Consider the following 15,641-nt stretch of genomic DNA (forward strand, 5'->3'; position numbering starts at 1 on the left):
CCATCTCTACTAAAAATACAAAAAAAAAAATTAGCTGGGCGCGGTGGCGGGCACCTGTAGTCCCAGCTACTCGGGAGGCTGAGGCAGGAGAATGGTGTGAACCCTGGAGGCAGAGCTTGCAGTGAGCTGAGATCACGCCACTGCACTCCAGCCTGGGCAACAGAGCAAGACTCCGTCTCAAAAAAAAAAAAAAAAAAAAAAAGAAAACTTCATAGCAAATTAGGAATAGGCTAAAAACCTTTTTTTTTTTTTTTTTTTTGAAGCAGAGTCTAGTTCTGTCGCCCATGCCAGAGTGCAGTGGCCTGATCTTGGCTCACTGCAACCTCTGCCTTCTGGGTTCAAGCAATTCTAGTGACTTAGCCTCCCAAATAGTTGGGATTACAGGTATATGCCACCATGCCTGGCGAATTTTTGTATTTTAGTAGAGACAGGGTTTCACCATGTTGGCCAGGTTGGTCTCGAACTCCTGAGGTCAAGCGATCCCCCCACTTCGGCGTCCCAAAGGGCTGAGATTACATGCATGAGCCACCAGACCTGGCCTAAAACTTAAAAAAAAAAAAATCCTCATTAAGGGTGGCTTCCCTAAAATCTATAGCAAATATACCTAGTTGTAAGCTTTAGGTGCTTTTCTAGTTAGGAACTAGTCAAAGAAGTCTGCATCACCCCTGACATTTAACATTGTATTTCAGGTTTTAGACAATTCAGTGAGAGAAGAAGAAATCAGATACACAGAGATGGAAAAGGAAGAGATAAAATTGTCATAATTTGTCGATTAAAAACAAGAGAAACAATAAGAGTACAGAGAGGTTTGATGCAAGAACAGACAAAAATCAACAACATATCTTTATACCAGCAGTAATCAGATAAAAAAATTAATAGAAGAAAAACGTCACTTACAATAGCAACAAAATTATAATGTTATTTGGACTAAACAATAAAAATATACACAGCTTCTTGAAAATTACAAAACTTTATTGAAAAGTGTAAGAGAACATGACATTTATGGTTAGAAAGATTTAATAAATTTAAGGTATCAATTTTCTCCACACAGTTCTAAACATACAGTTCTGGTGAAGTCCCAACATGATTTTTTGGTAGAACTTGAAAAATGGATTAAAAAATTCTAATAAAGAGCTAATGACTATGAATAACTAAGAAAATATTTGAAAAAGAAGAACATACAGATAGCACAACCCTATCAGATATAATGAGATATTATGAAACAATAGTAATTAAAATAGTATGGTTGGCTTCTTTGGTTTTCCTGTGAAAATATTATTAAATTAAAAATATAAAAATACAAAATGAAAATTAAAAAATCATATGCTTTTTTCTTTTTTTGAGACGGAGTCTCCCTCTGTCCCCCAGGCTGGAGTGCAGTGGCACCATCTTGGCTCACTGCAACTTCCGCCTCCTGAGTTTAAGTGATTCTCCTGCCTCAGCCTCCTGAGTAGCTGGGATTACATGCACCTGCCACCATACATGGCTAATTTTTGTATTTTTAGTAGAGACGGGTTTCACCATGTTGGCCAGGCTGGTCTTGAACTCCTGACCTCAATTGATCCACCCACCTCGGCCTCCCAAAGTGCTGGGATTACAGGCATGAGCCACCGCACTGGCCAAATTGTATGGTGTTCATTCAGCAGTAGATAAATGACTAGAATATACTACAGAGTCCAGAAATAGTTCCACACATGTTTTGGAACTTTTTATCTTTGATAGAAGTGACATTGCAAATGAATGAGGAAAAGGTGGCTTTGATCAGTAAGATAGTATTTGGGCAGTAGCTTTATATGTAGAATCTCTGCTGTGTGCTATACATGATAATATTTCCAGATGGATTGAAAACTTTAATGAGCAAAGCTTAAACTTTAGAAGGAAATGTGGGGGACTATCTCTGATCCTGAAGTGGGGAGTTCTTAAGACTGCAAAAGCATAAACCATAATTTTAGGAAAAGGCCATGTCTAAAAGTTAAAAAATTTCCATATCGGAAGACCACAAGCAGCAAGGTTAAAGACAAATGATGGACTGAATGTAGTCTGTTCTACTTGCTGCAACAGATTATATCAGAACAGATAGCTATGTGACTTTTTTCCCCCTGAAAATTGTTTTGGTCCATCAACAAATGGTAGCTGAAGCAAAGCACATTAAAACATAGCTGAATATAACAAACCATAGAATTAAGCACTATGACACAAGGTGCCCAACATTCCTTCTTCTTAGTTCAGTTTGGCTATGAGTTCTCTCTTGGAATACCTATTGCATGTTTCTCCTTTCCCTTGTGCATTTTAAATTTATTTCCATAATTTAACAGCTTCAACCACTTATCCCTCTCTTCTTTTAAAAAAATTTTAGGGTGAAGTGTTTATTAGGAACTTTACATACCTTTTCAGAATCATTCGTATTTTTATTTGGATTGTTTGGGTTTTGTTAGTAGTCTGGCGACAAGGTTGCACGAGTGGTCTATTCCAACCATTTTTTTCCATAAGCCCAATAAGTTTTAGTGTGTGGGTATGCAGAATGCCAAGGTTTTCAGTGTTTCATATGTTACATTATATCAGAAATGCCTTAAGTGATACGAAATGATTTAATATCCAGAAGATGCAGTTCTAGGTTATAGATCATTTCTCCTCAGAACTTTGAACACATCATTCTATTATTTTGTCATTCGTTATTGCTCATGAGTTTGATGCTAATCTGATTCTCTTTCCTTAGTAGGTGATCTATTTTTACTTCCTCTCTGGAAGATACTAGAAGTTGAAAAATTATTTTTTATTTAATTTAATTAATTAATTTATTTATTTGTTTATTGAGATGGAGTCTCGCTCTGTCACCTAGGCTGGAGTGCAGTTGTGCGATCTCGGTTCATGGTGAGCTCCGCCTCCCGGGTTCACGCTATCCTCCTGCCTCAGCCTCGTGAGTAGCTGGGACTACAGGCGCCCGCCACCATGCCTGGCTAATTTTTTGTATTTTTAGTAGAGACAGGGTTTCACCGTGTTAGAGCCAGGATGGTCTTGATTTCCTGACCTCGTGATCCGCCTGCCTTGGCCTCCCAAAGTGCTGGGATTACAGGCGTGAGCCACCGCATCCGGCTGAAAAATTATTATTTGAAGTTTTTCCAGTAATCTGTCTGGTTGTGACTCTTAAATTTATTGTACAGGTCCTTCACTTGTCTCTATTCTGCTGACATATTTTTTAGCTCTGGAAATTCCCCTCACACTCTCACTTTCTCCTTTTGTTTCTTTGAAAATAATTTTCTCTTTCTGTCTCCTATGGCTATTGGGCCACTGGATTAGGGCTCTTGTGTGTTAACTGTCTCTGGTTAAATTCACTTTCCTTTTTTTCTTTCTTTTTTTTTTTTTTTTGGAGATGGAGTCTTGCTCTGTCACCCAGGCTGGAGTGCAGTGGCGCGATCTCGGCTCCCTGCAACCTCTGCCTCCCGGGTTTAAGCAATTCTCCTGCCTCAGCCTCCCGAGTAGCTGGGACTACAGGTGCACACTGCCACGCCCGGCTAATTTTTTTTTTGTATTTTAGTAGAGACGGCGTTCCACTGTGTTGCCCAGGCTGGTCTCGAACTCCTGAGCTCAGGCAGTCCGCCCTCCTCGGCCTCCCAAAATGCTGGGATTACAGGTGTGAGCCACTGCACCTGGCCCACTTTCCTTTTTTTCTAGTAATTTGTTCTTTTTTAAATTTTAGCAGTTTTTTTTTTAAAGGCCAGTTAGAAGATAATCTTAATTTAGTTTTTTGTTTGTTTGTTTTGAGATGGAGTCTCACCCTGTCACCCAGGCTGGAGTGCAATGGCGCGATCTTGGCTCACTGCAACCTCTGCCTCCCAGGTTCAAGTGATTCTCCTACCTCAGCCTCCCAAGTAGCTAGGATTACAGGCGCGTGCCACCACGCCTGGCTAATTTTTTGTATTAGTCAAGACGGGGTTTCACCATGTTGGCCAGGCTAGTCTCGAACTCCTGACCTTGTGATCCACCCGCCTCAGCCTCCCAAAGTGCTGGGATTACAGGTGTGAGCCACTGCGCCGGCCTTATTTAGTTATTTTTATAACAGTTTTAATATAACTACCCTTGTTTAAAGGGTACTTTTTTTTTGGAGATGGATTCTCGCCCTGTCGCCCAGATTGGGGCGCGATCTCGGCTCACTGCAAGCTCTGCCTCCCAGGTACGAGTGGTTCTCCTGCCTTAGCCTCCTGAGTAGCTGGGATTACAGGCACCTGCCACCACACCTGGCTGATTTTTGTATTTTTAGTATAGATGGAGTTTTGCCATGTTGGCCAGGCTGGTCTTGACCTCCTGACTTCAGGTGATCCACCCGCCTCGGCTCCTCAAGGTGCTGGGATTACAGGCGTGAGCCACCATGCCTGGCCAAATATTTTTTATTTAAGTATAAAATGCATACAGAAACGTGTCCCTATCACAGATATCCAGCTCAGTGAATTTTCCCAAATTGAGTACACCCATATCAAGCAACCATTCAGCACCTATGTCAAGCAACAGATTATTAGCATCCCAGAAACTCCCCTAATGTTCCCTTCTCTAAGGGAACATATCCCACCTCCTTCAGGATACCATTATCCTGACCTTTAACATAGTTTAACTGCTTTTTGTACATTCTAAAAAATAGAATCATGCAGTTTGTACTCTTTTATATCTGGCTTGTTTAGCTCAACATTATATCATTATGTTCATATTGTTGCTTATAGCTGTAACATTTTCATTCTCAATACATCATATTGTAATTTTCATTTTGTGAATATACCATAATTAGTTATGCATTCTTCTGTTGGCGGACCTATGTATAGTTTTCAGTTTGGGGCTATTATAAATAGTGTGGCTATGAACTTTCTAGCAAATTTTTTCTGATTATATATGTAATTTTTGTTTTGTTTGGTTTTTAAATAGATGCAGGGTCTCACTCTTGCTCAGGCAGGAGGGTAATGGAGTGATCATAGCTCACTGCAGCCTTGACCCCCTGGGCTCAAGCAATCCTCCTGCCTTAGTCTCTCAAGTAGCTAGGACTACAGGCATGCACCACTGTGCCCAGCTAATTTTTTATTTTTATTTTTAATTTTTTTACAGGAGCAAAGTCTCACTATGTTGTCCAGGCTGGCCTCAAGTAATCCTCCCGCCTTGGCCTCCCAAAGTGCTGGGATTATAGGCATAAGCCACTGCCCATGGTTTTATGTATATAGGTTTGATGGGTATATACTTCAGAGTGGAATTTATGGGCTCTAATGGATATTGCCACCCAGTTTTCTAAATGGTTGTAAAAGTTTATACTCCCATAGCCTCCAATGTGAGTTTAGGTTGGTTCATATCCTCCCTAACACTTGGTATTTCCCACCGTTTTCATTTTTGTCTTTTTCTTTCTTTTTTTTTTTTTTTGAAACAAGGTCTCACTCTGTTGCTCAGGCTGAAGTGCAGTGGCACGATCTCAGCTCACTGCAACCTCCGCCTCACAGGCTCAAGTGATCCTCTCACCTCAGCCTCCTGAGTAGCTGGGACTACAGGCATGTGCCACCATGCCAGGCTAGTAGAGATGGAGTTTCACCATGTTGCCCAGGCTGGTCTTGTGAGCTTAAGCCATTTGCCCCGCTCAGCCTCTCAAAGTGCAGGATTACAGGTGTGAGCCACTGTGCCTGGCCATTGTTTTATTATTACTATGTTTTTAGAGACAGGGTCATGCTGTGTTACCCAGGCGGGCCTTGAACTCATTGGCTCAAGAGACCCTCCCACCTCAGCCTCCCAAGTGGCTAAGACTACAGGTACATGCTGCTGTGCCCAGATTTGGTTACTTTTACTATTTTTAAAACTAGTTTTGCTGGGCACCATGGCTCACGCCTGTAATCCCAACACTTTGGGAGGCTGAGATGGCTGGATCACTTGAACTCAGGAGTTCAAGACTAGCCTGAGCAACTGGCAAAATCCCATCTCTACAAAAAGTACAGAAATTAGCCGTTGCAGTGGTGCCTGCCTGTAGTCCCACCTACTGGGGAGGCTGAGGCAGGAAAATTACTTGAGCCCTGGAGGCGGAGGTTGCAGTGAGCCAAGATCACACCAGTGTACTCCAGCCTGGGCGACAGAGTGAGGCTCTGTCTCAAAAAAAATAAAATAAATAAAACTAGTTTTTAGTTTGGCAAGTGAAAACTGGCATCTTGTTTACTTTGCGTTATTTTGGTTTCTGGCTATGGTAAATATTTTTAATTGTTATTGTTTTTTGAGAGACAGTATTGCTCTGTCACCCAGGCTGGAATGCAGTGGCACCTTCATAGCTCACTACAGCTTCAACCTCCTGGGCTCAAGTGATCCTTCGCCTCAGCCTCCTGAGTAGCTGGGACTGGACGTGCATGCTACCATACCCAGCTAATTTTTTTTATTTTTAATTTTTGTAGAGACAGGGTCTTGCTATGTTGCCCAGGCTGGTCTTCAACTCCTTGCCTCAAGCTGTCCTCCTGCCTTGACCTCCCAAAGCACTGGGATTATAGGCATGAGCCAGTACACCCTGCCTAATGTTTTAGTTTATGGTGTTAATTGGTAATGACTTCTAGTGCTGCTTTAATGATATTAGCTACTATTTATTGAGCACTTTCCTGACCATGACAAATAGTGTGTTAAGCATTTTATACTTGTTATCTATTTTAATCCTCTGAACAGCCGAATCAGTTGTAGATACTTTTATTATTTCATGAGTGAGGAAACTGATATTAGAGGGGAAAACTGACTTGTTTAAAAGTGCTGCATAGTTAGGAAACTCAGGTTATGTGATCTGTTACTGCACCATTTCCTCTCAACTTTTGTTAGTATAGAGGAGGAATATTCGTATATATTTATAGGAGATTGGATTAAATGTATATGTATTCTAGATCCCAGATATATATGTCTGTAATTTAACTGGTTCTTTTGAAAGCAAAATGATCAAATAAGGTATTTGGTGGGGCTAGAGAAGATAAAAAGATTTTAGTTTGATTCTAATTAGAAAGTTGGTTATAAATGTTTAATCTTTTTTTTTTTTTTGAGACGGAGTCTCGCTCTGTCGCCCAGGCTGGAGTGCAGTGGTGCAATCTCGGCTCACTGCAACCTCCGTCTCCTGGGTTCATGCCATTCTCCTGCCTCAGCCTCCCGAGTAGCTGGAACTACAGGCGCCTGTCACCACGCCCGGCTAATTTTTTTTTTTTTTTTTTTTTTTTTTTTTTTGAGACGGAGTCTTGCTTTGTCGCCCAGGCTGCAGTGCAGTGGCGCGATCTCGGCTCACTGCAAGCTCCACCTCCCGGGTTCACGCCATTCTCCTGCCTCAGCCTCCCGAGTAGCTGGGACTACAGGCGCCCACTACCACGCCCGGCTAATTTTTTGTATTTTTAGTAGAGACGGGGTTTCACCGTGTTAGCCAGGATGGTCTCGATCTCCTGACCTCGTGATCCGCCCGCCTCGGCCTCCCAAAGTGCTGGGATTACAGGCGTGAGCCACCGCGCCCGGCCTAATTTTTTATATTTTTAGTAGAGACTAGATTTCACCTTGGTAGCCAGAATGGTCTTGATCTCCTGACCACGTGATCCGCCCGCCTCAGCCTCCCAAAGTGCTGGGATTACAGGCGTGAGCCACCGTGCCCGGCAAAGCCGGAAGTATTCTTAAGTATTTCTCAAATTATGTTCCATTGCACACTGTTTGGGAAATTTCCCTATTTCCGGACCAAATAACCAAATATCTGTTAACACGCAGATAACTTTGGGTAACACCTAACTTTGGGTAAAACCTATTAACTTTATCCTAGAACTTCCCAAACCAATTTGTGTGCTCTTTTGTAGTAGACCTGTTTACGTCTTGTGGAACAACATGTCGATATACATCAGTTTGAGACAAAAGCTTATGTTATTCATCCTTTTATTTTGTAAGGGGAGGAAATGGAGATCCAGTGTGGGTTAATTTGTTGGCCTAAGATTACACAGCTACTAAATGGCAGAGCCAGGATCCAGTTCTTCCTTTGTACCATGATTCCTCTAGTAATATTATTAATATGTAGCATTAATATTTATTCATCTTATATTATGTTAAGAAGTTGTAAAGCAGACTTGAGTATAATTGTTCAAATATTCCCATCTAGTCCAGTTATCAGTCTTACTCTCTGATAAATACATATACAGTTACTAAACTTCTGAGATTTATGTACATATGAGTAGCCTAACTTATTTAATATGAATACATATTTATAATCACTTGTTTGTATTTAATTATAGAGATGAAGAGAGTAATTTTTTTTGTAATTAATGTGTCACAATGTTTGGTTTAGTTTCTGTAGAAAATGTTTCCTGACTGCAATGAGAGAAAGCGGAGCACATTGTCCCCTATGTCGTGGAAATGTGACTAGAAGAGAGAGAGCATGTCCTGAACGGGCCTTAGACCTTGAAAATATAATGAGGAAGTTTTCTGGTAGCTGCAGATGCTGTGCAAAACAGGTAGAGTAAATGTGACATCTCTCTTCTTTGGAAGCCAAGTTTCTACTCTGAAATTCTTATTTGAATTTTCTTGGTTGGTGTTTTTTTTTTTTTTTTTTTTTTGAAAAGATGAAAGGTATTTTGACTGGGAATTGGATAGAAAAGGCCAAAAAAAGCTGTGGTCATAGATCTTACTAGATTATAAACTTACTGAGAAATGAGACTGAAAAAAAAAATCACTGAATTTCGTAATACTTAGCATGGCATTTTTCTAAAAGTAATTTCTCATTGATTACTTACTAAAGTAACTAAATTAGCAAGCTGGCATTTAGCTCATTTAAACCCCATTCTGGTACAAATTCACCCCTTAAGTTTTTCTCATGGTAGCATCATTATTGCAGCTTTGCACATAGAAATGTTACTAGTTTGGGCACATGGATTTATGTAGTTAAGGAACTCTCTAGCTCCTCACTTTACTTATGTATTTATGTATGTATTTAAGAAATCACAAGGGCCGGGCATGGTGGCTCATGCCTGTAATCCCAGCACTTATGGGAGGCCAAGGTGGGTGGATGACCTGAGGTCAGGAGTTCGAGACCAGCCTGACCAACATGGTGAAACCCCGTCTCTACTAAAAATAAAAAATCAGCCAGGTGTGGTGGCACATGCCTATAATCCCAGCTACTTGGGAGGCTGAGGCAGAATTGTTTGAACCTGGGCGGCAGAGGTTGCGGCGAGCTGAGATTGCGCCATTGCACTCCAAACTGGGCAACAAGAGCAAAACGCTGTCTAAAAAAAAAGAAGAAAGAAATCACAAAATATTTGGTTAATTTTAAGAAACATGTAGGAAAATCAGGTGTTAACAAATAACCAGCATTAATTCTCTAATCTGGATTTTATTCTATCATTTGGAGAAGGAATAAAATAGAGAGGGGTGGTTAGGCTTTGAGTATATCCATGTGTCTATAGATTTATCACCGACATTTTTTCTAATAGCTAATGAATTCAGTGAGCAAAGCTGGTTGCTATTTCATGCATTCACACAAGTCAGATCTGCTTTTACATCTTTTTGAAGGAAGTGTTTAACTGACAGGGCAATGACGTGAAGCTGGAAAACACACTCGAGAGATTCTGGCTATTCCTCTCAGTGAGAAACTGAAAAATGTTCCAAGTATTCCTGGCAACTTAATTTTTTTTGAGACAGGGTCTCACTTTGTCACCCAGGCTGGAGTACAGTGGCACAATCTCGGCTCCCTGCAGCTTTGACTTCCCAGGCTCTAAGCAATCCTCCTGCCTCAGCCCCACAGGTAGCTGAGATTACACCTGGCTAATTTTTGTATTTTTTGTATAAACGGGATTTTGCCATATTGCTCAGGCTGGTCTTGAACCCCTGAACTCAAGCAGTCCACCCATCCTAGCCTCCCAAAAGGCTGGGATTACAAGCGCCAGCCACTGCACCCAGCCAGGAACTTAATTTTTTTAAAGTGCTTTCTAACTCTGCCAGGCTGCAGAAGTTAAATAATAAGACATGCCCAACAGCATCTGGCATCCTCTTAGTGCTTTTAATTTTTTTGTCTACTGCTGGTAGTGTCTTTTCAAGTGTGAAGTTATTTGCTGTTTTTTGCAGTGAATTTATGGACAGATGGACTCTTCTCCATCTCTACATTTAATGAACAGAAATGTATTATCTATTCTTAACTCCTACTTAAGGATGAAATCATTTACTTTAAAAAAATACAACTGTTTAAATGGAGTATTTAGTTACTTTTATTTTTTTCCTCTTTTTACACTTTCAAATCTTACGAGTTCTATTTTAAATTAAAAGTCACATTTTAATAATTTACAGATTAAATTCTATCGCATGAGACATCATTACAAATCTTGTAAGAAGTATCAGGATGAATATGGTGTTTCTTCTATCATTCCAAACTTTCAGATCTCTCAAGATTCAGTAGGGAACAGGTAAGCAATACTTATTCCTAAATACAGAATTTTCATAATTGAAATGGAAATTGTTTTGGGAACTATATGATAAGGTATTTGGGGGGATGTGTGTGTGTGTATGTGCACATGTGTTTTTAAAGTGAATTGCCAAGTATCAGAACTACAGCATTTGCCTTAAAATCTGTTTGGCACACGTAAGATCTCATCTGGGAGATGACTTCATGAACTTCAGCTTATGTTATTTAAAATCATTCTAAGAATTTTCATTTTTTTGAGTAAAAAATAAGTTGGAGATTTTTCTCTTACTGATTTTGCAACTGAAATGATTTGAAAAACTATAGAAAATTCTTTTCAGTAATGTATTTGCAAACTACAACCTGTTTTTTCTTTGCTATCTAAGGGATAGACTTAGAGTTTGAAATTTTTATTCTAAAATGTCATGTAAAAATGAAACCAGGTGCAGTGCAGTTCTATTTGAGTCTCATTTCTTTTAAACAACTAGATTTGGATTGATTTGTATCTTATCTCAGATTCATGTACATTAAACATTTTTATGAAATGTATTTTACATGGAAAAATGGCCAAAATGCACTTGTGGTTTAAAAAAATAATGATTAACATCCAGTTACCTATTAACCCAGGTCAAGAAAGAACATTTTTCAGAACTTTAGGATCTCTATGTGAGCTCCTGCCCATTTGAACCGTACACTCCTAGATGCAACCACTATTCTCTTATTTGGATTATTCATTCCTTTGATTTTCTTTATGTATCATCACCCATGCATGTATCCCTAAACAATGCATTGTTAATTTTGAAAACTTCAGTAGTAAGCACATACGTAACTGTGTAAGGAAAGACAATATTGCCACTATTATAGAAAGGTTCCCAGGAGACAGTATGTTAAGCAGTCTCTAATATTTTATTTTAGTAGCCTTTCATTTTACATATTGCTAATTTTTAGTAACTTAACCGCCCTTAAGCACTTCATGTTGATCATACTACATTAGGCGTCTTCCCTACTCAGTTGAAATTTCTGGTAAAAATCTTTAGTGATTGTCTGGTAAAGATCTGCAGTAATTTTCTGATTGCCTAGTCTGAAAAAACTTTTCAGGTTCTCATTTTACTTGACTTGTTAGTGTCAAGGAAATTTGTTTGAAAGTTGTTGCTCTTATAGTTTTTTTTTTTTAGCCCTTCTGGGTTTCTTCATTTCTATGTTTTTCTTATTGTTGTACTTATACTTTATTATAATTTCCTATCTGCTTTTTTACCCAATAGATTGTTCTTAAGTGAGGGGATGGTGTTTGTCTTGTTGAGCATATCTCCAGCTTTTAGTAAAGTTCTTAGTATACATGATTGTAATCACGCTTTTATTGACCAAATTTTCTTATCAGGAGACAGGCCTTCCTCCCCCTTATTCCTTAGATCCACTTGGTCATAGACACTTGATTCCTAATAGCAATATTCCTCATCTGTACTTTTATTTTATCTTGTCACTTTCCTAGCTCAGGCCCTCATCATCTCTCACTCGAACTATGACAATAGCCTTTTAGCTGGTAGTTATCCTCTAATCTGTTTTACATTCTATCGCCAAAGTAATGTTAATGAAGTATAAAAGACAAAATTCTGGCTGGGTGCGGTGGCTCACACCTGTAATCCCAGCATTTTGGGAGGCCAAGGTGGGCAGATCACTTGAGGTCAGGAGTTCAAGACCAGCCTGGCCATCATGGTGAAACCTTGTCTGTACTAAAAATACAAAAATTAGCTGGACGTGGTGGCGCATGCCTATAGTCCCACCTACTTGGGAGGCTTAGGCAGGAGAATCACTTCACCCTAGGAAACGGAAGTTGCAGTGAGCCGAGAGCACATCACTGCACTCTAGCCTGGGCGACAGAGTCAGACTCCGTCAAACACACACACACACACACACACACACACACACACACACACACACACACACACACACACACACACACTCTCTCTCTCTCTCTCTCTCTCTCTCTCTCTCTCTCTCTCTCTCTCTCTCTCTCTCTCTCTTATTCCAGAGCCGAGAGCACATCACTGCACTCTAGCCTGGGCGACAGAGTCAGACTCCGTCTAACACACACACACACACACACACACACACACATACACTCTTATTCCAAAGCCCTTTCTGATCTGGCCCTTTCCTCTCTTTTTATAGCCTCTTTCCTGGTTATCCATCATTGCATCACATGCCTTAGCCATGTTGATTTATTTGTTCCCTCTCTTTGCCATTCTTGAAAAACAGTATGACTGTGGTTAAAAATGTAGGCTTGGAGCCGGAGTGCTGGGTTCAAATTTCAGATGTCACTTACTAATTGTATTACATTGTCAAGAAACTGCCTCAGTTGTCTCATGTGTTTAAGGAAAGGTATGAGAGGCGATGATGATGATAGGTCCTCATTGAGTTGAAGTTAATAAATAAGTTAATACAGGTAAAGAAACTTGAATAGTACTTTGCTTGGAAAATGTTAGTTCTTCCTCATCATCCTCATCATCACTCCCTCACCTCCACACTTTTACCAGTAATATCCCAACCTGCATTTTGCCAGCTGATTGACTTTTTTCTTCTCCTTGAAGACTTAGACCAAGTGTTAGCTACTCAATAAAATCCTTCCTGAGCTCTAGAATTTCTTCTTCTTGGTAGAACTGTTCTTTATGCTATTAGATCTCTAAACTTTATTGTATTTATTTATTTATTTCAGCCTGTCTCCTCACCTAGAATGAGCTTTTTAGTCTTATTTATTTATTTATTTCTATATCCTTTGCAGAGTTCTGATTGCAATGGAAGAATTGAGTTTGTATATGGATTTTTAGTCAGTAAGAAAATTGGCAAAGGAAGGAAAAGCTTTTTTTTTTTTTTTTTTAATTTTTAAATTTATTTTGTTTGTTCTGTTTTGTTTTTAGACAGGGTCTTGCTCTGTCATCCAGCCTGGAGTGCAATGGCGTGAACATGGCTCACTGTAGCCTTGACCTCCTGGGCTCAAGCAATCCTTCTGCCTCAGCCTCTCATGTAGCCAGGACCATGGGCGCATGCCACCACATCCATCTAATTTTTTGATTTTTTGGGGTGGGGGGTGGTTTTTGGTGTTAAACACATTGAGATGGGGTCCTCAATTTGTTGCCCATGCTGGTCTCGAACTCCTGACCTCCGGTGATCCACCTGCCTTGGCCTTCCAAAGTGCTGGGATCACAGGTGTGAGCCACCACGCCTGGCCAGAAATGTTTATTTTTATTTTTAATTTATTTATTTGTAGACAGAGTTTTGCTCGTCGCCCAGGCTGGAGTGCAGTGGTGCGATCTCAGCTCACTGCAACATCCACCTCCCAGGTTCAAGTGATTCTCCTGCCTAAGCCTCCTGAGTAGCTGGGATTACAGGTGCCCACCACCATGCCCAACTAATTTTTGTATTTTTTGTAGAGATGGGGTTTCACCATGTTGGACAGGAGTCTCGAACTCCTGACCTCAGGTGATCCGCCTGCCTCGGCCTCCCAAAGTGTTGGGATTACAGGCATGAACCACCCGCGCCCAGCCAGAAATTTTTTTTTTTTAATGGTAGGAGAAATGTGATCTGTGGTATATTCACGGTCTGAGCAGGAAACAGTGGGCTCTAATTATGCGATTTGAGGAGAATTTAGTAAAGAGACTATTTTCAAAGAGTAGTATGTTAGGTACACTATATAAGTAGGGTATAGGAAGCCACAAGGAATAATGGTGTGCTCTGGGTCTACTGAAAGCAGGAGAGAGGAGGAAATAGATACCAGAACCTGAAGAAGAGAGCTGAATAGAGCATGGCTATGGAAATTCTTAAAGTGGCATTTGCATGCAACTAAGTAGAAAAAAAAAAATTGCAAAATAAATCCATAGATCATTTCACTAATTCATACTGTTTATTATACGTTCTGAAGTGCTGGACACACTCCACGTTATGAATATACAGGAATTGGTAAAACAGACATTATTTTTTCCATGTATCTAACTGTAAGCTATAACTTCCAGTTGAGCCATCTAAAATAATCTGTGTCACTTTCATTCATATCATTCAGAGTAGTACTGTTTACTGTAAATTAGTAAATATTGGAGGATGTTTTAGCAAAATTATTGCATTGGTGTGGGGTAGTTTCTCATAATAATTAGATAGCAGTGCTGATTTTACTAAGGCCATTCCTATTTTATAACAACATTCTGCTGCTAACATAAGATTATATATTTTTGTTTTCTTTAGCCACAGGAAGTGGGGAGGAGGAGGGAAGATGAATGTAATCATTAAGATACAGAAGACATTTCAATTTTATCTTCCTTGGAAATCATTTGGTCTGTTTTCAGGCTGTTCCTACTAATCTTGACTCTGTAAACGTTAGTAACTGGATGTCAGTAGGCTCATACAGTTTATTTCAAATATAGCTCTTCACAAAAACTAAAAAAAGAAAATTACCAGCAGTCTTTTATTTTTCCTAATAAATTTCTCTCCAGATTGTTCAATATTTTAAGTGGCTAAATAGCTATGAAGAAATCTGGCATAGTATTAAAATGTTCTTTTTCTTGTTTATAGGCATTCTTCATATATTCTGGATAGTAATCCTTTGTTATGGCTGGGCGCAGTGGCTCACGCCTGTAGTCCCAGCTTTGGGAGGCCAAGGTGGGCAGATCACCTGAAGTCAGGAGTTCAAGACCAGCCTGGCCAACATGGTGAAACCCCATCTCTACTAAAAATACAAAAATTAGCCAGGCGTGGTGGCACACACCTGTAGTCCCAGCTACTCAGGAGGCTGAGGCAGGAGAATTTCTTGAACCCAGGAGGCAGAGGTTGCAGTGATCCGAGATCTGGCCACTGCATTCCAGCCTGGGAGACAAAGCAAGACTCTTTCTCAAAAAATAATAATAATGCCGGGCGCGGTGGCTCACGCCTGTAATTCCAGCACTTTGGGAGGCCAAGGTGGGTGGATCACTAGGTCAGAAGTTCGAGCCCAGCCTGGCCAACATGGTGAAACCTTGTCTCTCCCAAAAATAGAAAAATTAGCTGGGCGTGGTGGTGCGCGCCTGTAATCCCAGCTACTCAGGAGGCTGAGGCAGGAGAATTCCTTGAACCCAGGAGGCCGAGGTTGCAGTGAGTCGGGATCGTGCCACTAACACTCCAGCCTGGGCAACAGAGCGAGACTCCGTCTCAAAAAAAAGAAAATTATAATAATAATAATAATCCTTCATTACATGCATTGCAGATATTTTTGTTTAGTCTT

At 40.2% G+C, this 15,641-nt stretch overlaps 1 protein-coding gene across 5 annotated transcripts in view; it reads left to right on the plus strand.

The window, feature by feature from the left end:
* Nucleotides 1-15,641, plus strand: part of RNF138 (ring finger protein 138) — a 39,902-nt gene that overhangs the window by 12,458 nt on the left and 11,803 nt on the right. For 4 of the 5 annotated variants that reach the window (XM_031003601.3, XM_055368288.2, XM_055368290.2 and 1 more), the window contains exons 3-4: nucleotides 8,294-8,459; nucleotides 10,285-10,400. In XM_031003601.3, coding sequence (XP_030859461.1) covers nucleotides 8,294-8,459; nucleotides 10,285-10,400 — 282 coding nt within the window. Of the gene's footprint in view, nucleotides 1-2,816; nucleotides 2,918-8,293; nucleotides 8,460-10,284; nucleotides 10,401-15,641 lie in introns of those variants that run through there. The other variant, XM_063699141.1, reaches the window with a different exon arrangement.

Source organism: Gorilla gorilla, chromosome 17 (genome assembly GCF_029281585.2).
Source record: "Gorilla gorilla gorilla isolate KB3781 chromosome 17, NHGRI_mGorGor1-v2.1_pri, whole genome shotgun sequence".
NCBI classification, from domain to species: Eukaryota; Metazoa; Chordata; class Mammalia; order Primates; family Hominidae; genus Gorilla; species Gorilla gorilla.